We start from the raw sequence: 23,488 nt of genomic DNA, 5'->3' as shown, positions 1-23,488 counted from the left end.
CTTCGGACCTCTGTATTTAAACAGAACCTGATATTCCATCCCTTTGCTACGTCCGACTGCCTGAAACTGTTCCTGGTTCATGGATACAAACTTTCTGTCGAAAAGTGATCTACATTAAAATCGACCGCCAAAATGTCAATATTAAATGCCGATTTATGGCAATTTTCCGGAACCTCCGTATCCAAAGACGGGGATTTTTAGCAAAAAATTTTTTTTTTAATAAACAAATTTGGGAGAAAATGGGGAGGGGCGCGCGCGTCCCCTCCTCAAAACCACCCTTAAAAAAATTTTTTTTTTTTCAACACAAACCCCAATATTCAGCTACGGGGAATACGAATCTGCAAAAAATTGGCAAAAATATTCGGAATCTCCGTCATCTTAGACATAGGGAAACAAAATTTCGAAAAGATTCTAAATTTTAAAGGAGGCGGGGAGGGGTTAAAATGGGGTTTTTTTTGCATATTCGTAATCTCCGACATCTAAAACGTAGGGATCCGAATTTTTTTTTTTTTTAATGCATTTTTCAAAGAGAGCTGCGAAATTGCATTAGCCCCAATTTATCGATTCCAACAGGATGAAAGGCAAGGTCAACTTCGGCGGAATTTGAACTCAGAACATAAAGACAGACGAAATACCGCTCAGCATTTCGCTCAGAGTGCTAACGACCAAAATTTCAATATTAATCCATGCTTGAAGCATTTGGTGCTTCACTGATTTTTTTTTTTTTGTCTTTCTTTTTTGTTGTATATGTAATAAAAATATTAACTTGGAAATTTTTTTAATATCATGTTTCAAATACCGGCTTAATAACTTCATAGTTATTTTAGTAAATTCTTCAATATTTTCAAAATTAATTGAAGCAAAAGCAGTTTATATCAACGGAAATCTGACGACAAGAATTCCATACCCACCAGTTACGGGGTTTGTGCAGATTCCGAAGACTTGGCATTGGGTGTTTAACGGGGGCTGAGTAGAGGCTTGTATTTACCAGTTATTATAAAACTGTACTTTTCATACTGCGGTGGCAACATTGCACCAGGTTCTGATGCGATGTGGGCCTTTCATAGAGCACTGTTGCTGTAGTGAGTCTCTTAATAACAAGATTTTATACAGCATCATCTTCCGTCCATCGTCATATGAACCTAACAAGTAACTTTCTCTTGAACGGTCTTTCGGGTTGTCCCTGATAGGACATAGCAGAGTTATTTCCCTTCGATTGTAAACCTCACAAATCTTTACAATTTCGCAGAGAATTTCGTCCGATCATAGAAGTGTGTACGGACACACACACACATCGACATTTACTTATATATATACGTAAATGTCGAACGATGAAAATGATTGCTCAACACCACATTGGTGAATATAATTTCTTTATTTGTGAATTCAGGTTACCTTTGGTTTCATGTTAAAAAGAGTAGGAAATTATGCTAGGGTCTTAACAATTTTTCAAGTCGACTAAATGGAGAAAGATGTTTGCCTCCATTTTTGGAAAACACGAGGCTGTGTTTTCCAAACTGGAGGCAAACATCTTAAGATCCTAGGATAGTTTCCTACTTTTCTTAACATGAAACCAATGGTAGCCTAATGCACACACACACACACACACACACACACACACACACACACACACACACACACACACACCTTATGTATCTTTTGTCTTTTCCTTGTTTCAGCTATTGGACTCTGTCCATGCCTTGAAGAAGTTTTGGTCAAACAAACCAACTACATACGTATTCTTTATTTGCAGATTTTATGGATAACCTCGAGTTTCTTGCATTGTTTATCTCAATTTTCAAGTGTTTCACATTAAAAATGAAGATATTTTTACCATCATTTTTAATGTGGAACATTTAAAAAATGATCCCTAATGCAAGAAACCTAGTCATGAGTTTGAGGCGGAAATAAAACGATGGGATTGAGTGACATCCTCACTATTCACAACTATCGCGTACATCCACCCATCCATACATACATTTGTAGTTTTTAAGACATTTGGCATTAAATTTTAACAAAACCAGGTAAAAAATAACAAAAGTTTATTCCTCAAAATTGAAAGATGTACAATAGAAATAAATATATACACATGTGTTGATTTATATATTTTGTAACACAAAAACAAAGTTACTCATTGTTCTCTTTGTGCTACACCCTTGTGTTACATCCTTGTGTTACACCCTTGTGTTACATGTATTTACACACTTATGTTTGTCACATGTTAGATAAACAACAGTCGTACATATCCAGAGATTAAGATTTCATTCAATTGGCTTTTTAATTGCTTTATACAGTGAGAAGTGTCCATATTGTGTGGGCAAGTGCATGCGCCTGTGAGTGTGTATATATATATATATATATATATATATATATATATATATATATATATTTCGTATGTGTATTTCGTGTGCAAGATTCTTGATGTGTATACGTGTGTTGAAAGAAATACAATTAAACCTTGGGAGAGGCATTATGCCGGTAATAAACACACGCACTGGTTCAGTCCTTTATTAATTTATATAGTTTTTTGTTAAATTATTTCATTGCACTCTTGCAATCTCTTCAGTAACTTGTCTCTCCACTTCCATTTATTTGAAGAGATTGCAAGAGTGCAATGAAATAATTTAACAAAAAACTATATAAATTAATAAAGGACTGAACCAGTGCGTGTGTTTATTACCGGCATAATGCCTCTCCCAAGGTTTAATTGTATTTCTTTCAACACACGTATCCACATCAAGAATCTTGCACACGAAATACACATACGAAATATATATATATATATATATATATATATATTTCGTTTTGGGATTTGACAGAGTCAAGACTATTGAAAAGGTTGCAAGACGTAACGAAAATTTTAGGAAAATAAAAATAATAAGTGGAAATTTTAACGGTGATTGTGTTAAATTTTAAGGCACGATAAGAAAATGACTCTCCCCAGACACAACAGTATATATATATATATATATATATATATATATATATATATATATATATATATATATATGCAAGTAAAAATAAATACAAAAAAGGGGGGGTTTTGTATGATTGTGTATAGAGGAATATATTATTTTGTTTAAAAGAGTTCCAACACTGTCTGTTTTTTATGTTTTATTTATATTCCTGCAGAACCAATGTGGGATATAGAATATGGAATATACAATATATAATATAACATACAATATATAATATAAAATAAAATAGAATAAAAATGGATGGTACCATGAAATAAAGTATTGAATGTAGATGAAATATTGAGTGTTCAATATAAAGGATCAAATATATAAATATATAAAGGCGACTCGAGTTTCAGGGTTAGGGTTATAACCCTGAAACTCGAGTCGCCTTTATATATTTATATATTTGATCCTTTATATTGAACACTCAATATTTCATTTACATTCAATACTTTATTTCATGGTACCATCCATTTTTATTTTGATTTTATTTTATATTATATATTGTATATTCCATATTCTATATCCCACATTGGTTCTGCAGTAATATAAATAAAACATAAAAAACAGACAGTATTGGAACTCTTTTAAACAAAATAATATATATATATATATATATATATATATATATATATGTATATATATATATATATATATATATATATATATGTATGTATGTATGTATGCATGCATATATATTCACTGTGTGGCACTTTTGGCAAGTGTCTTTTGCTATAGCCTCGAGCTTACCAAAGCCTTGTGATTGAATTTTGTGGGCAGAAGTTACCATCCTGTGTGTATGTGTGTGTGTAAGAGCTTGTATGTGTATGCGTGTGTGTCTGTGTGTAAAATAAAAGATATGTTTTTTTTATCTTAGACTTCTATGAATTACCATCGCAGTTATTTCCCTTTACACACATCAGCTCCAAATCCAAATACTTTTCGTTATTCAACTTACTTTTCCACAACTGATTTATTTATTTATCTGTTTATTTTTTTATTCTATAATGTATATATTTATAATTTTGTAATTGTTTTATTTAATGAACCCCCACCTCTTACAATTAAAACTATCCTTCTTCCTGTATCCCACTTTATTTCCATAAAGAGAGGGTTCCTTTCTCCCACCCCACCCAACACTTACCCTCATTAAAATGGTTTTTGGGTGGGGGGGGGGCTTTTCTTTGTTTTGTTTTTTTACTTGTTGGTTTATTGTTTTTGTCACAATTCACAATCATACCGGCTTTATAATGGGGATCATGAATTTTCTCTGAAGAACGGGTGACACGTAAAAGCACCCACTACACTCTCTGAGTGGTTGGCGTTAGGAAGGGCATCCAGCTGTAGAAACTCTGCCAAATCAGACTGGAGCCTGGTGTTGCCATCCGGTTTCACCAGTCCTCAGTCAAATCGTCCAACCCATGCTAGCATGGAAAGCGGACGTTAAACGATGATGATGATGATGATGAACACTTTTAATAGCTGACAGAAATTGCAACATATGTATATGTGTGTATATATATATATATATATATATATATATATATATATATATATATATATATATATATATATATACATATGCAAGAAGAAAATGGAGGGAAAATAACAGGAAGAATTTGGTCGTTTGCACTAGTAAGCCATTAATTACCAATCACTTTTGCATTAGGGATTCAATGGTGCGTTGGGTAAGAGTCCAGTTTTGTAACCCTGCACCCATCAGAGGTAGTCATTATGGAATGAAATATGCCAATTGCTCTTTATTGTTGGAAGTGAATAAACATATCTGGTTTGTGATTGCTGTGAAAAAGATGATGAAATGAATCGATCGGGGGTTTGAGTTAAGTTACGTCTGTGGTAACAAAAACCATCACCACTGGGGCTGGTTTGTTGCGAATCAGCAAGAGTTTTCTGGAAAAGTTGGTGGGAAATGAGTTTAAGGTTGGTGTTCTTGTGGGAATGGAGTGTGTGTAGCCTTTGCAGTGGGGTGTGGGGTGTGGGCATACGCATATGTGTTCGTTAGTGTGTTTTCTTTCTTTAATGTATTTGGTTAAATTCGTGGGGCCTTTGTGTGTGCAGGGGTTCAATATGTGTGGGAGCTTATATTGAGCCTAGTGGAAAAAAAGTCTATTGGTTATGTATCTGCCATGTTTGGATGTGTGCGTTTGTTTGTGGGTGTGTTAGCGTATGTTCTGGTCAAACTCTTGGCCAGACTCCCAGGTATTGGCAGGGGGTCAAAGTTGGGGGGACTGGGGATTATAGTCATGGTGGGGCACACAGGGTGTGTATGTATGTGTGTGTGTGTAGTATTTATTTTACATAATGTTCACATTTTCATGCACAAGAGCCGTTATTAAAATATAAAAGTCGATTCCATTTGAAAACGAAAACCTTGCAATTCCTTTCTTGAAATATTACTTCTTTCCCAATTCTGCTTTGCATATTTAATGACTCCTTACAATATCCGAGGTTTTGTATCAAAATGGTTCCTACATCACATTTCTCTGTTGTCCCCACAACCTTCATTTATTTTAGAATTGATACATTAGGATTATTTATTATTTGTTTCACTGGAGAAGATAAAGTTTGGCAGTCGTTTGGTATCTTCTTCTGAATGTTGGGTTGTAATGTAAAGAAGAGGCACCTTTGTGCCATCCCTGATTTCATTTGAGTCGGTCATATTTGTTAGGCACAGTTTTGTTACATTGGCACAAGGGATCAAACATTTTGTGGGAAGTAGAGATCTGTGATTTTCATCTGTTTCCCAAAGGCATTGGTGTTGTCAGTGAAGTGAAATAGTTCCAAATTAGAACCGAAATTTTGTCATGGTTTTACACCCCCAGGATTATAATTTTTAAACTCGTTGGACAGTTAAATTTGTTGATTCCTTTCAATTCCTGCCATTATTGGCAAGCAGAATAACTCCCCTCCACACACACACACACACACACACACACACACACACACACACACACACATTCAATCAAGGAAAACAGGACAAAGTATTAATTTATCACAGGTGTTGGTATCACTGAAATCTCAATCAACAAGGTGATCACACTGAATAATCCATAAAGAACCAGAAGGTAACATCCAAAATAACGATTCATTTTGAACTTGAGAATTGGCATCGAAACGAAGGTCGAGAGCAAAGTGAAGGCAAGGAAAGCAGCGAGCAGGAAGTCTTTGAAGGTAACAACCAGCTGCAAAAGAAAGAAAGAAATGTATGAATAAACACAGAAATAAAAAAACATAAATTGAAAGTGAAAACAGAAATAAATATTTGGTATTTAAAAAAACAAAATCAATAAAGAAATAATGTTTGCTTTCGATGAAAATAATTTGAAGGGATTCAGTTTTGTAATGTAATTTTTAATTGCTTAGTCAGAGTAGTAAATGAGGGGTCATGACATATTTTAGGGGTTTTATAGGAGGGGAAGTGGGTAGGAAGGTATAACTCCTTTTTCAAGGCTTTTGCAATTGTTTGGAGGGGCCAGGACAGCATGGCTGACAATGTGGGTTGAGGGTTAACAAGGCAACAAATGGTTTCATGTGACGGGGTCTTCACAATTATTCAAGCATGCAACACAGAAGAGTTGGTACTCATCTGTTTTGGATGGGACAAGTACCAACAACACTTTCATGGGGCACACTTGGACAATTGTGAAGACCTCTTCATATGTAACCACTAGTTGCCTTGTTAACCCACAAATATAGAATATTGACCCATCAATGCAGTGTTGAGCACTCATCTTCACTGTTTAATACTCAAGAAGACCTCTCCTCTGCAGCAAAAGTGGTGTAAAGCATTTGTGGTGGTGCCCATGTAAAGTGCCCATGTCATGCCACCTAAAAGCGCCTGTGTGGGGCCATGCAAAAGCACCCAACACACTCTGTGAAGTGGTTGGCATTAGGAAAGGCATCCAGCCATAGAAGCCATGTCAAATGAGAGTGGAGTCTGGTGCAGCTCCCCAACCTTGCCAGCTCTGGTTATACCATCAAAACCATGTCAACATTAAATGATGATGATGATGATGATACACACACACACACACACACACACACACACACACACACACACACACACACACACATCATCATCATCATCATCATCATCATCGTTTAACGTCCGCTTTCCATGCTAGCATGGGTTGGACGATTTGACTGAGGACTGGTGAAACCGGATGGCAACACCAGGCTCCAGTCTGATTTGGCAGAGTTTCTACAGCTGGATGCCCTTCCTAACGCCAACCACTCAGAGAGTGTAGTGGGTGCTTTTACGTGTCACCCGCACGAAAACGGCCACGCTCGAAATGGTGTCTTTTATGTGCCACCCGCACAAGCCAGTCCAGGGGCACTGGCAACGATCTCGCTCGAAAATCCTACAGGAGCCAGTCAGGCGGTACTGGCAACGGCCACGCTCAAAATGGTGCATCTCATGTGCCACCCGCACAAGAACCAGTCCAGGGGCACTGGCAACGATCTTACTTGGCTTGCCGGGTCTTCTCACGCACAGCCCATTTCCAAAGGTCTTGGTCCGTAGTCATCGCCTCGGTGAGGCCCAATGTACGAAGGTCTTGCCTCACCACCTCAGCCCAGGTCTTCCTGGGCCTACCTCTTCCACGGGTTCCCTCAACTGTTAGGGTGTGGCACTTTTTCACGCAGCTATCCTCCTCCATTCTCACCACATGTCCATACCAGCGCAATCGTCTCTCTTGCACGCCACAACTGATGCTTCTAATGTTCAGCTTTTCTCTCAAGATACTTACACTCTGACGGGTATTCACATTGACATTACACATCCAACGGAGCATACTGGCTTCATTCCTTGCGAGCTTACGTATGTCCTCAGCAGTTACAGCCCATGTTTCACTGCCATGTAGCATGGTTGTTCGTACGCATGCGTCATACAGTCTGCCTTTTACTCTGAGTGAGAGTCCCTTTGTCGCCAGCAGGGGTAAGAGCTCTCTAAACTTTGCCCAGGCTATTCTTATTCTAGCAGCTACACTTTCAGCGCACCCACACCCACTACTAACTTGGTCGCCCAGATAGCGGAAGCTATCGACTACCTCTAGTTTTTCACCCTGGAATGAGATAGAAGTTGTTTCCTGTTTGTTTGCAGTCTTTATTGCACCTGAACATCTGCCACAAACAAAAACTAACTTGCTAGTTAACCTGCCTTTGATGTTGCTGCACCTCTTATGTGTCCATAGCTTGCACCGGGTACATCTTATAGAGTTACTACCTACTCCTTTTCTACATACTGAGCAGGGCCATCTACCTGAAGGGGTTTGTGTTTTATCTACCTTCCTACTTATTAGGATTTTGGTTTTAGCTAGGTTGACTCTAAGGCCCTTCAATTCTAGACCTTGCTTCCACACCTGAAACTTCTCCTCTAGTTCTGATAGTGACTCCGCAATTAGGGCAAGGTCATCAGCATAGAGGAGCTCCCAGGGGCAACCTGTCTTGAACTCCTCTGTGATTGCCTGGAGGACTATGGTAAATAATAGGGGGCTGAGGACGGAACCTTGGTGGACCCCTACCTCTACCCGGAATTCATTGCTGTACTCATTTCCAACCCTCACCTTACTGGCCGCATCTCTGTACATGGCTCGCACAGCTCTCACTAGCCATTCTTCTATCCCAAGTTTCCTCATTGACCACCAGATAAGGGATCGGGGGACCCTGTCAAAGGCTTTCTCCATGTCAACGAAAGCCAGGTACAGAGGTTTATCCTTGGCTAGGTATTTCTCTTGCAACTGTCTCACTAGAAATAAGGCATCAGTAGTGCTTTTACCTGGCACGAACCCAAACTGCATCTCATCTAAATTGATTCGCTCCCTAATTAGTTGGGCTATGACCCTCTCTGTAACTTTCATAACCTGATCTAACAGCTTGATGCCTCTGTAATTATTTGTATCTAAAGCGTCCCCTTTACCTTTGTAGCAGTTGACTATGATGCTGCTACACCAGTCATAGGGTATGACTCCTTTGTGTATCACCTGGTTCGTAATACGGGTGACTAGGCTATAGCCAACACTGCCAGATATTTTGAGCATCTCTGCAGTGATTCCTGATGGGCCGGGGGCTTTCCCGGTCTTCATACTCTTAATTGCTTTATCTACCCTGGTACTATCAACTCGGATAGCTGGTCCCTCTATTGGGTCGACATAAAGCAGGCTCTCTTTCTCCCATTCATTCTCTTTATTAAGCAATCTATCGTAGTGGCATCTCCAGACCTCTTTCTTTGCATCCTCATTTAATGCAAGCGTACCATGAACTATAAATAAAATTTACATACTTCAAAATCTTCCTGTCTTGACCATGTAGAAATTGCAAAAGGAATCCCAATTCCTAAAACAAGATCTGTGGTGTATTTGGGTTAAGAGAAGACAACAAATTTTGGAATATGTGTTTGTTGGGAGCTGGGAGGAGTGTTGTGTGAGAAAGAGATGAAGAGAGGGGGAGAGAGTGACAGAAATAGAGAGAGGAGTAATAGAGAGAGAGAGAGAGAGAGAAAGACTAGAATTAGAATAGATATTCTAATTATTTATCTGCTGCAGAGATTTGGTTTTTATAATTGAGAAATTCACTTGATTGTTCAGTTGATTTATCTGTTTAGGAATAATACCACCAGATCAGGTACGGGAGCTTCCTGCAATAGGTTGGTGTATTATCCAGGTGTGTAGTTATCTGTCATCTGTTATTTAACACCATGAAACTGAAGATAAACAACACTACACCCTAAAAGATTCTGGGGCCTTACCGTTACACACACACATACATGCACCGTACCAGGACAATTACCCCTCATAGGACAATTCTCCCCAATGACAATTATCCCACTTGGTTAATTAACCCCTTTCCAATATATTAAGAAGTTTTAAGTCATCATCTGTTGTCCTCAGGGATAATTGTCCTTGGTGGTGGGGTTTATTGTCCATGGGGTGTAAATATCCTAGACTCACATGCACACATACATACATTATTAGTTGTTAACTCATCCTTGAGTTTAACATCTTGAAATGTCTTCTGCAACCTCTTTCCTTGCATGACTTCAGAGATGACTCTTCATGCCAACATTTGACGAAATCACTTTTCCACTCGTGTTGCACTTCAAACCAAGTGGCTTGAGTTACGTATAGACAGACAGACAGACATAATGTCTGTGTGTTTGTGTGTTGGCATGCACATATGTATGCAAGTTTGAATATATATGATATTAATAGAAATCCTTATATTATTATTATTATTATTATCATCATCGTCATTGTCGTCATTTTGTGTAGAAGCAAAGGATACTGAACATTTGTCCTCCATACACGGCCGAGATACCAGTTCGGGGGTTGTTGTTCTTGGCGATGGTGATGTCAGTGATCAGATCTGGAAAAGATAAATTCTAGAACATTAAGGAAGCCTTCAAAGTGGGGAATGGCTTATGTGTGGTGTGTTTGTGTACACACACACACACACACACACACACACACATATATATATATATATATATATTGGGTTGTCCCATAAGTGATGCAGTTTTTTCAATTGCATGAAAAGTCGGAAGGGGACAGGATAAACTACCTGCATCAACTTGCTGTAAAAGCAGGTGGTAATTTTACCTTGTACTTATTCTTAGTGCAACTTTTGAAGAGTGCAGTTTGATTTGAACAGTTATTTTTTCAAAGCTATAATGGAAGTGACAAAGGAGCACATTTGACATATTCTGTTTTATGAGTTCAATAAAGACAACAACGCAATGGAAAATGTGAGGAATCTTAATGAAGTATGAAATAAAAATGGAAAAATCAAAAGAAGATTAAAAGAAAGACCAGACGATATTGTAAGTCCTTACTTACCACCCAGACTGTTGCCCCAGGCCAAGAATGTTACCCCTACAACCACATTACTCATGTTGAAGACAATACCAAACGTCTGCAAGAAGAATATGAATATTATAATTGTTGTTGTTGTTAATGTTATTGTTATTACTATTAATATTATTATTATCATTTTCATATACACTCAACAGATTAGACTGTTGGAAAAGAAAAGAATCCTAACATCGAGCTACAACAAGTGCCCTCCTACTGAGTTACAGTAAGTAACCTATTATAATTATTGTTATTATTATTATTATTTCCTTTTACTCCGCATGTTTGTTACAATCACTCGCTGAGACACACCCAGCATCCTAGGGTGAGTGAAGGATAAGAGCTGTTACAGACTGAAAACTTGAGGAAGGCAAATGGCAGCGGGAGTAGTGAGTTATCTTCCTGGAATACAACACAGACATTTGTCTCAGCCCTTCCCCACAGCTTAGAGATACAACATTTTCCTCAACACATGTTCTGTTCCAAGTATTTTGCTTATATTAAGGCAGAACCCTTAATATTCACACAGCTGCCCATGTTTTACTGGCTGCTTTTCAAAAAGAGCATCGCCTACATCAAACCCATAACTGGTTTTAGAGGGGCTGTGAAGACCCTGGCTACAGACCTAACTATTAAAGAAAATAAATACTGTCAAGATACGAATAGCAGCAGAAGTGGCAGCAGCAGTAGCAGCAGTAGCAGTAGTAGTAGTAGCAGTAGTAGTAGTAATAGTGCTGGTTGGTAGTACTTACTATCAACAGGTTGACAACCTCGTTTGCCACCAAGTAGATCCACAACACAGACATCAGAAAGCTGAGGAAACTAAATGCCTGTAAAAAACACAAACAGTTTGTTAAATGAGAGAAAGAAAGGCTTGTTTTATTTCTGGGTTAGTGACTGTTGTGTCATGGAAGTCGTGGCTTATATATATATATAGCGTAGCTCGAAACGTCAAAGACTTTCCGTATTCCCGAGCGTCATACTAATATATACTTTTGTTATTTACACCACCTGTCCTCGTCTGTTGTTATTATTTGTATATTCTCCCATATATATATATATATATATATATTGAGAGAGAGAGACATGCATATATAAATATATAAAATGTAATTTAGATTCAGTTGGATTAGGTACTTGTCCCATCCAAAACAGATGAGTACCAACCCTTCTGTGTTGCATGCTTGAATAATTGTGAAGACCCCTTCACATGAAACCATTTGTTGCCTTGTTAACCCTCAACCCACATTGTCAGCCATGCTGTCCTGGCCCCTCCAAACAATTGCAAAAGCCTTGAAAAAGGAGTTATACCTTCCTACCCACTTCCCCTCCTATAAAACCCCTAAAATATGTCATGACCCCTCATTTACTACTCTGACTAAGCAATTAAAAATTACATTACAAAACTGAATCCCTTCAAATTATTTTCATCGAAAGCAAACATTATTTCTTTATTGATTTTGTTTTTTTAAATACCAAATATTTATTTCTGTTTTCACTTTCAATTTATGTTTTTTTATTTCTGTGTTTATTCATACATTGAGGCACCCTGTTAGGACAAACTTATTTGCACACTCAGACACTATCAGGTGAGTATCAAACTCTACATAGAATTTTTTCCATCTGATATTCATGAAGTGCCTGCAGATGGCATGATCCCACTTAGTGAATAAATCTGCTCTTGTTTGTTCAGAAATGGACTTTATTTACAGATACTTCCAAAGTGCAGATTCCTGGGTACAACTGGAATGGTCGACTGGTTGTATCAAGTGTACAGTGCTTGTCACAAAATACTGAAGATAAAATATCTACTTACTGGGTAATAGGTTGGGGGTGTATAGGAAGACGTGAAGAAAACGATGGCTGCCAGGACCGACCCAATCAACAGTGCTAACACTAACACTGGCAGATGACCGATGTATGTGTGATGGACTGAAACAAGAAAAGAAAAAGGTTGACCAACGATATTTTAGTTTAGTCCAGAACGTAACGCAATAAATAGTAATGAATTTGTGTGCAACATGCAGAATCCGTTTTAATCTATATGCAGGCTTGGGTGTATGTTATGAGGGGGGCCCCTATTGTTGTTTTGCCTGTTTAAGATTTATGAGGCATTTAAAGGGCCCAGTTTAGGACTGCAAATTTGTTTCATGAAGGTTGGGGTTTGTAAATTAAATTTTCATTAAAAAGATCCCTAAGAAACCTGCAGAGAATAGCAGCCAAGTGTTCTTTAAATCCAGTCATTTGAGTCTGAAACTTTGTGGAAGGGGCTAAGTTAATAACATCAGCCCCAGTACACAACTGGTACTTATTTTATTGACCCCAAAAGGATGAAAGACAAAGTTGACCATAGTGGTATTTGAACTCAGAACGTAAAGGTGGGCGAAATCCAACCTAGCATTTTGCCCAGCATGCTAACAATTCTTCCAGCATGCCACCTTCTCAATAATAATAATAATAATAATAATAACAATAATAATAATAACCGTTTCTGCTGTAAGCATAAGGTCTGAAATTTTGTGGAGAGGGGACTAGTCGATTACATCAACCCCAGTGTTTCACTGGTACTTAATTTATCGACCATGGAAGGATGAAAAGCAAAGTCGACCTCGGCAGAATTTGAACTCAGAATATTCCGTCCAACATGCTAACGGTTCTGCCAGCTCGCCACCTCCTTTAATAATAATGATGATGATGATGATGATGATGATGATGATGATGATGATGATGATGATGATGATGATAGATGTTACGTTGGTTATACTCACGATTAGTGGCCAACACAAAGAACAAGGATCCTGTGATGAGATGCAAGGAATTTAAATGTCGGTTCCATCCCTTGTTGGGTCTTTCGTAACTTATTAGCGGAATGGTCAGGAGTTGAATGAATAACAAAGGAGCCTGCAACAACAACAACAACAACAACGAGATAAAAGGCAGTCATCAAGGGAAATGTTGGTTTGATGTGTTTTAATGAAAAACAAAAAAAAAAAGAACAAAGACATATCTTCCTTCTCCCCCCCCCCCCACTTGCCTCTACCCCTTCTCTTCCTCTTCTTCCCCACCTCCTCCTTGTCATTGACATCATCATCATCATCACAACTACCACCACCACCACCACCATCATCACCAAAATTGGGGTCAGTGGCATCAAATAGCCCCCTCCCTTAAAAGTTGCTGGCCTGGTGCCTAAATTAGAAACCATTATTGGTGCTGTTGGTGAGTTGGAAGAATTGTTGGCAATGTTGGAAAGAAATGCTGCTAAGCTACATTTCTTGGGGATCGTCACATTCTGACCCCCCCCCCCCCTACTTACCCCCCCCCCCCCACTGGCTACACTTGTGTTAATGTTGCAGTTCACTAAACATAATTATGTAAACTGTTTGAAAAAGAAAGAAAGAACCCCAAAAGAAGTACCTTTAAAATATAAAAAGCTTTCCAGTACCACTGAGCCTCTGCATAGTCACAATGTTCCATGGGGTTTATTGCCCTGAGAAAATCTTGGAAAGGGTTATGGTCTTCATCATCACTTAGAAGTTCTTCCTTATCTGAAATATGGAAATATAAACCATTGAATTTCCCTGGAGTTGTAATGGTACTCAAATAAAAGGAGGACATGTTTATGCTTGAGGAAGTGGTTAGGTTAGGGATCTCGTTAATATAAGGTTGATTTTGGTATTGTGGTAGAAGGAAAGTGTGGAAACATGTTGTGTGATTCTGTAGAGAAATTACATTAATTTTATATTGGAATCAACAGATTTGGAGAATGACACCAGCAATGACAAAAATATTAGCAACGACAAAAATATTAGCAACGACAAAAATAACAAGCAGTCTCCATGGAAATCCCTCTGCAGCCCATTTTGTCAGCATTAGGCATCACCACGTTTCATAATAAGATTCTGTCATTTCTTTTGTACTCCTTTGATTAATTTTTGGAAATCTTGTCCATTCAGAGAGGAGAAAGGGAAAAGTCCAGAGAAGTAAAAAAAATAACCAACAGCCTGTGTGTAGTTACATTGCTGAAGTTAGTATGTATGTGTATATATATATGTATGTGTGTATGTGTATGTATATCTTTCTGTTTGTGTTTGTCCCTACCCACGACTTGGGAGCCAGTGTGGGTTTGTTTATGTTCTCCAAAACACAACAGTTTGATTAAAGGAGACTAACAGAAAAAGTTCCAGACTCAAGAAAATAAAAAACAAATACTGTTGTCAGTTTGTCCAACTAAACGCCTCAGGGCAGTGTGGCCCCAGTATGGCCACACTGTCAATGACTGGAACAAGTAAACGATAAAAAAGACAAAAGACCAGCAACAACAATATCAAACGGTCATCAGCGCCACACGTACCACTGGTGCTCCCACTCATTTCTGTATTGTTGACAGCTTCACAGAACTCTTTGGCATTTTTCTCTGAGTTGTCAGATTGGGTTGAGGAATCATCGGAGTCGAGTACTGCAAGAAAATCATAAAGAAGATGGCTACAAATATGAAGCTGACATCGGGCTAGAAAGGCCATTACAACAACAACAACAACAGCAATAATAATGATAATCCTTTCTTACTAAAGCACCAGGCCTGACATTTGTGGGGAGGGGACAAGTTGAATACATCAACCCCCAGTGTTTCCCTGGTACTTAATTTATCAATGAAAAGCAAAGTCAGCCTCAGTGGAATTTGAACTCAGAATGTAGCAACCTGTGAAATACTGCTAAGCATTCGTCCAATGTGCTAACAATTCTGTCAGCTCACTGCCTTCATAATAATAATAATAACAATAATAAAGCTATTGAGTGCAACATTAGCAACAAACTTGCTCATCATCATCACTGACAGCAGCAGCTAATCTTGAAAATAACTTCGTTGAACATAGGCATGGCAGTGTGGTTAAGAGGTTTGTTTGACAAAACCCTTCAAGGCAGTGCCCCAGCATGGTCGCAGTCCAATGACTGAAACAAGTAAAAGATAAAAGGTAGTAAATTGGTTTCAGGTTGAACTTCCTCTCCTGGTCCTTGTTGGGGTCATAAGCTGCCTCCCTTTTTCTGACATAATATCATAAGGTTTAGGATATAATCCTGTCTTTTCTATTTAAATATATTCTAATAATTAGATGTACAACCGTTTCTGTAGAATTTAAAGCTCCACATAGATTAACCTAATCCAGTCTGCTTCTCCTTCTAAGTGTAATAATGGTTTGGTCACTACTATACTTTGTCGTCTTACTAGTTATAATTTACAGAGCAAATGTCTCCTCTTTCAACCTGTTAACCATTAAAGGGAGTTTAAGTTGCTACATTAAACACATAACTGATCTCAAAGGAAGTTCCACTACCCCAGTGCCCTGTGTATTCAACTTACATGGACATTTCTCCTCCTTTTTCAGCCAAATATAGATGTAGCGACTGATGACGACGACACAGGTGTACGTTACATAGAGCAGGATGAAACCTGGAATAAGAAAACAAAGAGAGAATTTTGAGAAGGAAAGTAATGGACAGTGAGAGAGTCAGAGAATCAGAGAGGGACGAAGATGTAAGAGAAAAACAGCAGAGAGAGTGTAAGTGAGTGTGTATGGGGGAGAGGAAATAGATGCACAGATGTATGTATGGGAGGGAAAGAGAGAGCAGAAATATGGGAGGGAGAGAGAGAGAGAGAGAGGGAGATTTCTGTTTAGTTGGTATTTGTGTAGCTAAACTGGTCAGTCCGGATTTGCATAGCAGGGCATACCTGTCTAATTATGTCCCTTAATTGATTAATCTTGTACTACTCAATGATTTTGCAAAATTAAGTAATTATTTAATTCCGATTGTCAGCGAAATCCCTCTTGTGCAAATTATGCTGACCACTGACCACTGACCAGCATTGAAAGTTACTTCTAAGAAAAACCCTTATCAAAGCTGTTAAGGAAGAAGTAAAGCAGATGAACAGAGTAAGGCTTGAGACGAGCCAATATATGCCTATCTACCTTACCCCCCCTCTCTCTCTCTCTCTCCCCCCCCTTATATACACATATGCAGTAACCTCTCAAAATATCGAGGTTCATTTATCGTGGTTTATTATTTAAGCTTACGTCGATTCCTTCATGGTGTTGTTTTGCATTTATAGTAAAATAAATCTATACAAATTATAAAAATAATTTAAAAAAAATATACAGTTCAGTACTGTTTCTACTTCGCAGATTTTCACCTATTCTGGAGAGTTTTAGAATGTAAGACCCACGATAGTCAAGGGATTACTGTATATATATATATATATATATATATATATATATATATATATATACACATACATACATACATAAGTCCTAGTTTTAAAAAAACTTTGGGACAGCCTGCTTGTGAAATTAACTTGCAAGTGGCTGAGCACTCCACAGACATGCAGACCCTCAGTGAAGTTCTCAGGGAGATTCAGTGTGTGTGTGTGTGTGCGTGCGTGCATGTGTATAATGAGTGAGAAATACATGAAGATTATACTTGAAAGACATTTTCAGACTCACCTATGCATTCGTATTTTGTGATGGATTTTTTCCAGAGAATATAAAAGGCAAAAAACAGCGTTACCATGTAGAAGACAACATCTCTTAGGAAGGGTCTTTCCATTAATTTGAAGGGTTTTATTATTGAAATGATCCCAGCAACGACTGTTGTGACAAACAGACCAGCACCTATAAAAAAATAATAACAGGACATAAAATTCAAATTGAACAATAATAGAACCTCATTATATATAAACAGGGTGCGATGGGTAAATTGTTGCCATTTTATTTTTTTAAACTTCACACATGAGCATTGTTTGTTTTTGATTTTGTCGACTACACAGTATAGTAGGGTCAGTTGGGCACCATCTGTGAGTACCAAGCAGTACATGCTGTACTGCTTGGTATTCACACTGGAAGCTCCAATACGAACATTTCAGAGTGTTTGGGTGTCAGTCTGAGGATGTGTACTGACAGTGATAAAAATCAAACATCCAGTCAACAAACCTCATGGTGTTTGGAGTGATCACTAGTGATGGCGACATTTTGCCTCCAATCATCTTCCCACATGGCCTCACACTCAACACGGAGCCCTACATCAAGTGCTTGGAGAAGGTAGTGCTTCCCTGGGTCAAGAGGGTGGCTGCCGGAATAACTTATGTCTGGCAACAGGACTCTGCACCCTGCCACACAAGCAGGAGAACCCAGTCATGGCTGTCAGACAATTACTGCGACCACATCACCCCTAAAATCTGGCCACCAAACTTCACCACACCCTGTACACACACACACATACATATACACACACACACACGCATATATATATATATATATATATATATATATATATATATATATATATATATATATGTATTATGATTGACCGTTGACTGAACACTATTCAATTTTTTTTCTCCGTGTTTTTCTCCTTGTCTCCGTATTCTTTCTGTTGAAGAGCGTAGCTCGAAACGTCAAAGACTTTCCGTATTCCCGAGCGTCATACTAATATATACTTTTGTTATTTACACCACCTGTCCTCGTCTGTTGTTATTATTTGTATATTCTCCCATATATATATATATATATATATATATATATATATATATATATATATATAGCACCCTAATACTAGCCTTTTCACTTGTATTCTTTTGCCTGACCAAATTCCTCTAATCTCGTCCAATTTTAGCTCTTCCGTACATTGTAAAGATAAAGGGTGGCTTTGTGTTTATGTTTAGAGTTGAATCATTGATGAAGCCATGATGCTCGGGTAACTTGATGTGTTAGCTTTCTTTATTTGCATTGATTTGTGAAAATAGAATTGTATTATATAAATGCTAAGCATTCATATTGATGCGAATATGTGCGAATAAGTTTTGCATACTGCAATTAATGCTTCTATGAAAATGGTCACAGAGCAATCGTGTGGTTTGGATCCTCCACAAACACATGACTTGCACCATTGCCATCCCTCCCCCCACCCCCTGAATGGCTCAGAAAGGTTAAACAACATCACCAGCAGCAGCAGCACTACTGCCACCACCATCACTCCTTTCCCACCACCACCACAACCACCACCATCACTCCTTTCCCACCACCATCACTCCTTTCCCACTGCCACCACCATCACCACAGCCACCACCATCACTCCTTTCCCACTGCCACCACCATCCCCACTGCTGCCACCATCACCCCTTTCCCCTCAATCACTATCTTCAACACCCATTGAACTCTTTTTATTCTTACAATAGAATAGTTTGACTTTTGTTCGATTATCATCGTATCTTCTCTCTGTGCCAACTCAGCAATAAGTTTACATAAGAAATCTCACAATATGATATTAAGCAAACATTACCAACAACAATCTTCTCACGAATCAGATAAAATCTAAAATCTAAGCTGCCTGTTAACCATCTGCAATGATTCTATTTTACCATTCTTTGGTGTCTTGCAAAGCCTATCACCCTTGCAGCTGAGACACAGAAGCACCGAGCAGTCGTACAATTGAAAGTGACTGAGTTCGGCTGCACCCAGAGTATCAGGTTTATATTATCTGATCTGTTTGTTGGGTGCTGACAGACATCTGTGACAACAAGAAGCAGACTGGGAATGGGCCGCCGAGAAGAGCATAAACAAGACAACACCAGTCAAAGAGCATGTAGTTAAGTGATCAAACAAAGAAAAGAAATGATATTGACTCACCAAACAAGGCACCAAATGCTAAACTGGCATCGCCATGTTTGGCGTTTTTCACAGCTGCAATGGAAGAAAATATGTCTGGGGCACCGTTTCCAAATGCCAGAAAGGTGACACCCTGTGTTTGTGGAGTTAAGGTAACAACAGGTGTGATAGCGTTGATAACATCAGTGATAATTATAATTACTGTATTCTGCTCCCCCAATGCCGTTGTTAGCAATGGCAACAGGAGACAAAGTAGACAACAACAAAAGTAGTAAAAACAACAACACTAAGACACAATCTTGGTTTCAAATTTTAGCACAAAGCCAGCAAGTTTGGGGGAGGGGTTAAGTCGATTACATCATCACCAGTGCACAACTGGTACTTAATTTATTGACCCCAAGAAGAAAGGCAAAGTTGACCTTTTAATTTCAATCACTCTTCATCAATAATACAAAAGGTAGGAACATCCTCAGACTTTTGATGTTCTTTAGACCAGAATATGAAATAAAGAATTTGTTTAAGGATACAGCAATATTCTGAGACAGGTGTAAAGTTTTTGTAATTACTTGCAATGACTCACACAAACTGTCAACAAAAAAAAGAAGAAAATATTAAATGGTTTGTTTGTGTTTTCATCAATTTTTAAAAAAGACTTCTGTAAAAAAAATGGTTTCTCTTTCTCAGAATTGTCTGGATTTTATACAAGCTCCACTTGGGCATTCATGACCTATTTGTCTTTTCTTTTCTCATCCTCAATGTTGTGTCCAATCCCACCATGCCCCTCATTAATCCCTGTCACCCAGTACTTCCTTTACAGAATGTCAACCTTCTGGAACTCTCCCTCTACAGATTATGTCTTTTCCTCAAGGGTTTACTAACAATGGTTCAAGAGGTTCCAGTAATATCAATCTTACCGATATTGAAGAATCTGCAAAGGTCACAAGCACTGCCCTTTCTTCCTCACCAAATAAAAAATGAAAATAAAATACAAAAAAAAAAAACAAAGGTTGCGTTTTCACTACGATTTAAAACGGTTCGACTCGAACAGGAAATCGTCCGGTGATTGCCATTTGAAAGGAAATTTTGTTTTCACCATAAAACCCATATTACTAGGTTTGTACCACCCCCTTGAAACCCAACTACACTCAAGCTGAAAAATATAGAAATACCTCATAAGTGATAGAAACATCATAAATTCAGTGGCGGCGTTAATGAAGACGTTACGCATTAATTTAATGTGTTAAACTTATCTTTATTAATGTATATCGAATTATACAAGATTTATACAAGGTTTACACAGATATAAAAGTTAAAACTTGTGATCTGCCCTCAGACCTTTTCCTTTGTAAATTTTTGCCTGCTGCACTAAAAAGTTGATGTATTAAAAAAAATAACCACCAAATCTTCCTCAGCTATAAAGACCAGATGGCCACAGTAGGAATGCCTTTAATAATAGCTTTTTTCAATCAAAGCTAAGCTGAGACAACTACAATAAGAAATCTGCATCATTGTATCAAAGAATCAAGATTACTTTAACCCTTTTCATACCAAATGGCATGACCATCAAAGGTAACTCACCGATCCAATAATGGATGGCATTTCTGAACTGAATCAGAGAAATATGTCCTCAACATCAAGAGAAACTGTTTAGTTATGAGACAACAAATTAATGATAAGAGTAATTAGTGGTGATTAATTTCAATCAAATATCTAAGGAAGAGCGTTTTACTTACAATTGGTCAGAAGTGATCATCAAAAACAAGAACAACAACAACCACCAGACAATCTGTTAAACAAAAAAGAAAAACATTCATAAGGCAGATGGAAAGGTTTGGTTGGGGTGGAAGACAAAATGAGACTCAATGAAGGAATGATTTCAGAGAAGAAGTGGGGAATTGGTCCACACATGCATTCTTGCAGCTCATTATTCCTGGAAGAGTCTTGGAGGCAGGATCCTCAGGAGGCAGGTCCTTGATAGGGATCTTTTACAAGTAACTCTCATTGCACTTTCTGTCTGGTCCCTATCAAGATAAGACAAGCAAAAATCAATGAGTCACTTACCAAGAAGAAGACTCCCCAACCGATGTAGTCTGCAAACTGACAGTAAAGAATTTCATTGTATGGAAACCAGGCAGAATTGTCATGACAAGCCGAGACATTCTTGATGAAGGTACAAATCTGTGCTGATGTCAAATTCAGTTGATGGAAATCTCGACACTGCAAAAGAAGAAAAGGCTGATGAAGAAAGGGTCCAGGTTTAATCTTGAGCAAAATATGATGCCTCGATGGATTTTAAACAAGGAACCAATTTGGGAACAGTTCAACAGTTGCTGCTGCTGCGAGAAAGACCGTCCAGAAGAGTTGCAGGAGATTCCGAAGTCGTCTGGAGGCTGTGGTTGAAGCCAATGGCGATTTTATTGAATAAATTTTCTCTTTAGTATTTCAAGATACTTTTATGTAATTTTGGTAAATATATAGGCGTAGGAGTGGGTGTGTGGTAAGTAGCTTGCTTACGAACCGCATGGTTCCGGGTTCAGTCCCTCTGTGTTGCACCTTGGGCAAGTGTCTTCTACTATAGCCTCGGGCCAACCAAAGCCTTGTGAGTGGATTTAGTAAGTATGTCTGTACATATATACATATATACACATATACATATATATACATATACATTATATATATATATATAAATATACATATACATTATATATATGTGTGTGTGAGTGTGTAAGGTTAAGAAAATACATGTTAAACACAGTATCGAAGCCTTGTTTCAGGATAAGTCCCAGGTCGTACGTCAGCAGATCACATTCACCACTTATGGCTACCAGGCATCATCAGCGATACTTAGCAAATATCGTTGAAACAATTTCAGGAATTCCAGGATGGAAGTTGGGTATATATTAAAGACAAAAAGAGAAGATGGAATGTACCAACAAAAAAGTCTTATATTACCTCAACAATTGTCTCATCTTCAAAGTGCACTGCTTCCTTGTGGATGTGGACCGATGCCCTAATACCAGATGTGACCCACAGTGCATAGAAGACTCTTCAGGTGAGATAATGAGGTTTTAAGCTGAGAGATTTACTTTTGAGTTTGACTGTATTGAGAGGTTTTAGCAGTTAGACAGACAAACAGACACGCACATTCATAATGTTTAAATCAATGCAAAGACACACAGATGTGCACATTAATGATTATGCTTGTGGGCACACGCCAGCACACACCACATGTATGTGTGTCAGTCAATCACGCACGCATACAGCCATACACACATACAGAAACACACCTACACACATGGATACATCCCTCAGGGGGACAAAGAGTTACTCACCCAGACACATACAGAGATCACATCAACACTACCACCATGGAGTGCATGCACGCAGGTACACCCCCCCCCCCACCACCACCACCACACACAGAGCACAGGACATACAAATCCAAATGTACATTGACACCCACAGTCTCACATGTCTACAGGCAAGTACACTTATACAGACACACGTTCATACACAGATATACACATGCACACTTCAGCACACGCCAGAGACTTCCACTCAGCACATACATACGCACACACAGGCATATAGAAGCACGTCAACTCTACACATACATGCACACACTCACAAGACTACTCAGACCCACATGCAAGCAGAGAACAATAAACGACACATGGGCAAAGGCCCCCACACCTGTCCATGGGCAGATAGCAATGTAGGGAATGATAACCTGGTGTTCACTGTTCAATGTCGGTTGTGGCAGTTCAGTGCTGTGTTCACAGAGTGGTAGTTTTTGGAGGTGCCTTACCTGGCACGTAAACAACATGCAATCCGTTCAGCTAATTAATTAATGACATTTTCCCTAGTAAGTAAAATTGATAGGAGTTCTCCAGAGCACAATCCTCTGGTCCCAGTCTGGGGGGTTGATGACAAATGATCCATTCTAAAAACAGTGCATTTGATTCACGTATAATTTATGTGTGGTTTGTGAGTTCATACT

The 23,488-nt window shown here is 38.4% G+C and overlaps 1 protein-coding gene across 4 annotated transcripts in view; it reads right to left on the bottom strand.

The window, feature by feature from the left end:
• Window positions 1–5,005: 5,005 nt before the first annotated feature.
• LOC106871372 (mitochondrial sodium/calcium exchanger protein) overlaps window positions 5,006–23,488 on the bottom strand; it is a 27,508-nt gene continuing 9,025 nt past the window's right edge. For 3 of the 4 annotated variants that reach the window (XM_014917786.3, XM_014917787.3, XM_014917788.3), the window contains exons 2-16: window positions 21,550–21,705; window positions 21,222–21,274; window positions 20,016–20,073; window positions 19,510–19,621; window positions 17,329–17,496; window positions 16,191–16,280; window positions 15,183–15,287; window positions 14,246–14,376; window positions 13,597–13,729; window positions 12,645–12,760; window positions 11,581–11,658; window positions 10,814–10,889; window positions 10,263–10,343; window positions 9,262–9,326; window positions 5,006–6,163 (exon numbers count right to left, since the gene is read on the bottom strand). In XM_014917786.3, the coding sequence (XP_014773272.1) occupies window positions 5,966–6,163; window positions 9,262–9,326; window positions 10,263–10,343; window positions 10,814–10,889; window positions 11,581–11,658; window positions 12,645–12,760; window positions 13,597–13,729; window positions 14,246–14,376; window positions 15,183–15,287; window positions 16,191–16,280; window positions 17,329–17,496; window positions 19,510–19,621; window positions 20,016–20,073; window positions 21,222–21,274; window positions 21,550–21,705 (1,620 nt within the window). In that variant the 3' untranslated portion in view covers window positions 5,006–5,965. Of the gene's footprint in view, window positions 6,164–9,261; window positions 9,327–10,262; window positions 10,344–10,813; window positions 10,890–11,580; window positions 11,659–12,644; window positions 12,761–13,596; window positions 13,730–14,245; window positions 14,377–15,182; window positions 15,288–16,190; window positions 16,281–17,328; window positions 17,497–19,509; window positions 19,622–20,015; window positions 20,074–21,221; window positions 21,275–21,549; window positions 21,706–22,440; window positions 22,587–23,488 lie in introns of those variants that run through there. The other variant, XM_089340743.1, reaches the window with a different exon arrangement.

This window comes from Octopus bimaculoides, chromosome 24 (genome assembly GCF_046866305.1).
Source record: "Octopus bimaculoides isolate indiv1 chromosome 24, ASM4686630v1, whole genome shotgun sequence".
Taxonomy (NCBI): Eukaryota; Metazoa; Mollusca; class Cephalopoda; order Octopoda; family Octopodidae; genus Octopus; species Octopus bimaculoides.
This window is presented reverse-complemented; position numbering and strand designations above follow the sequence as displayed.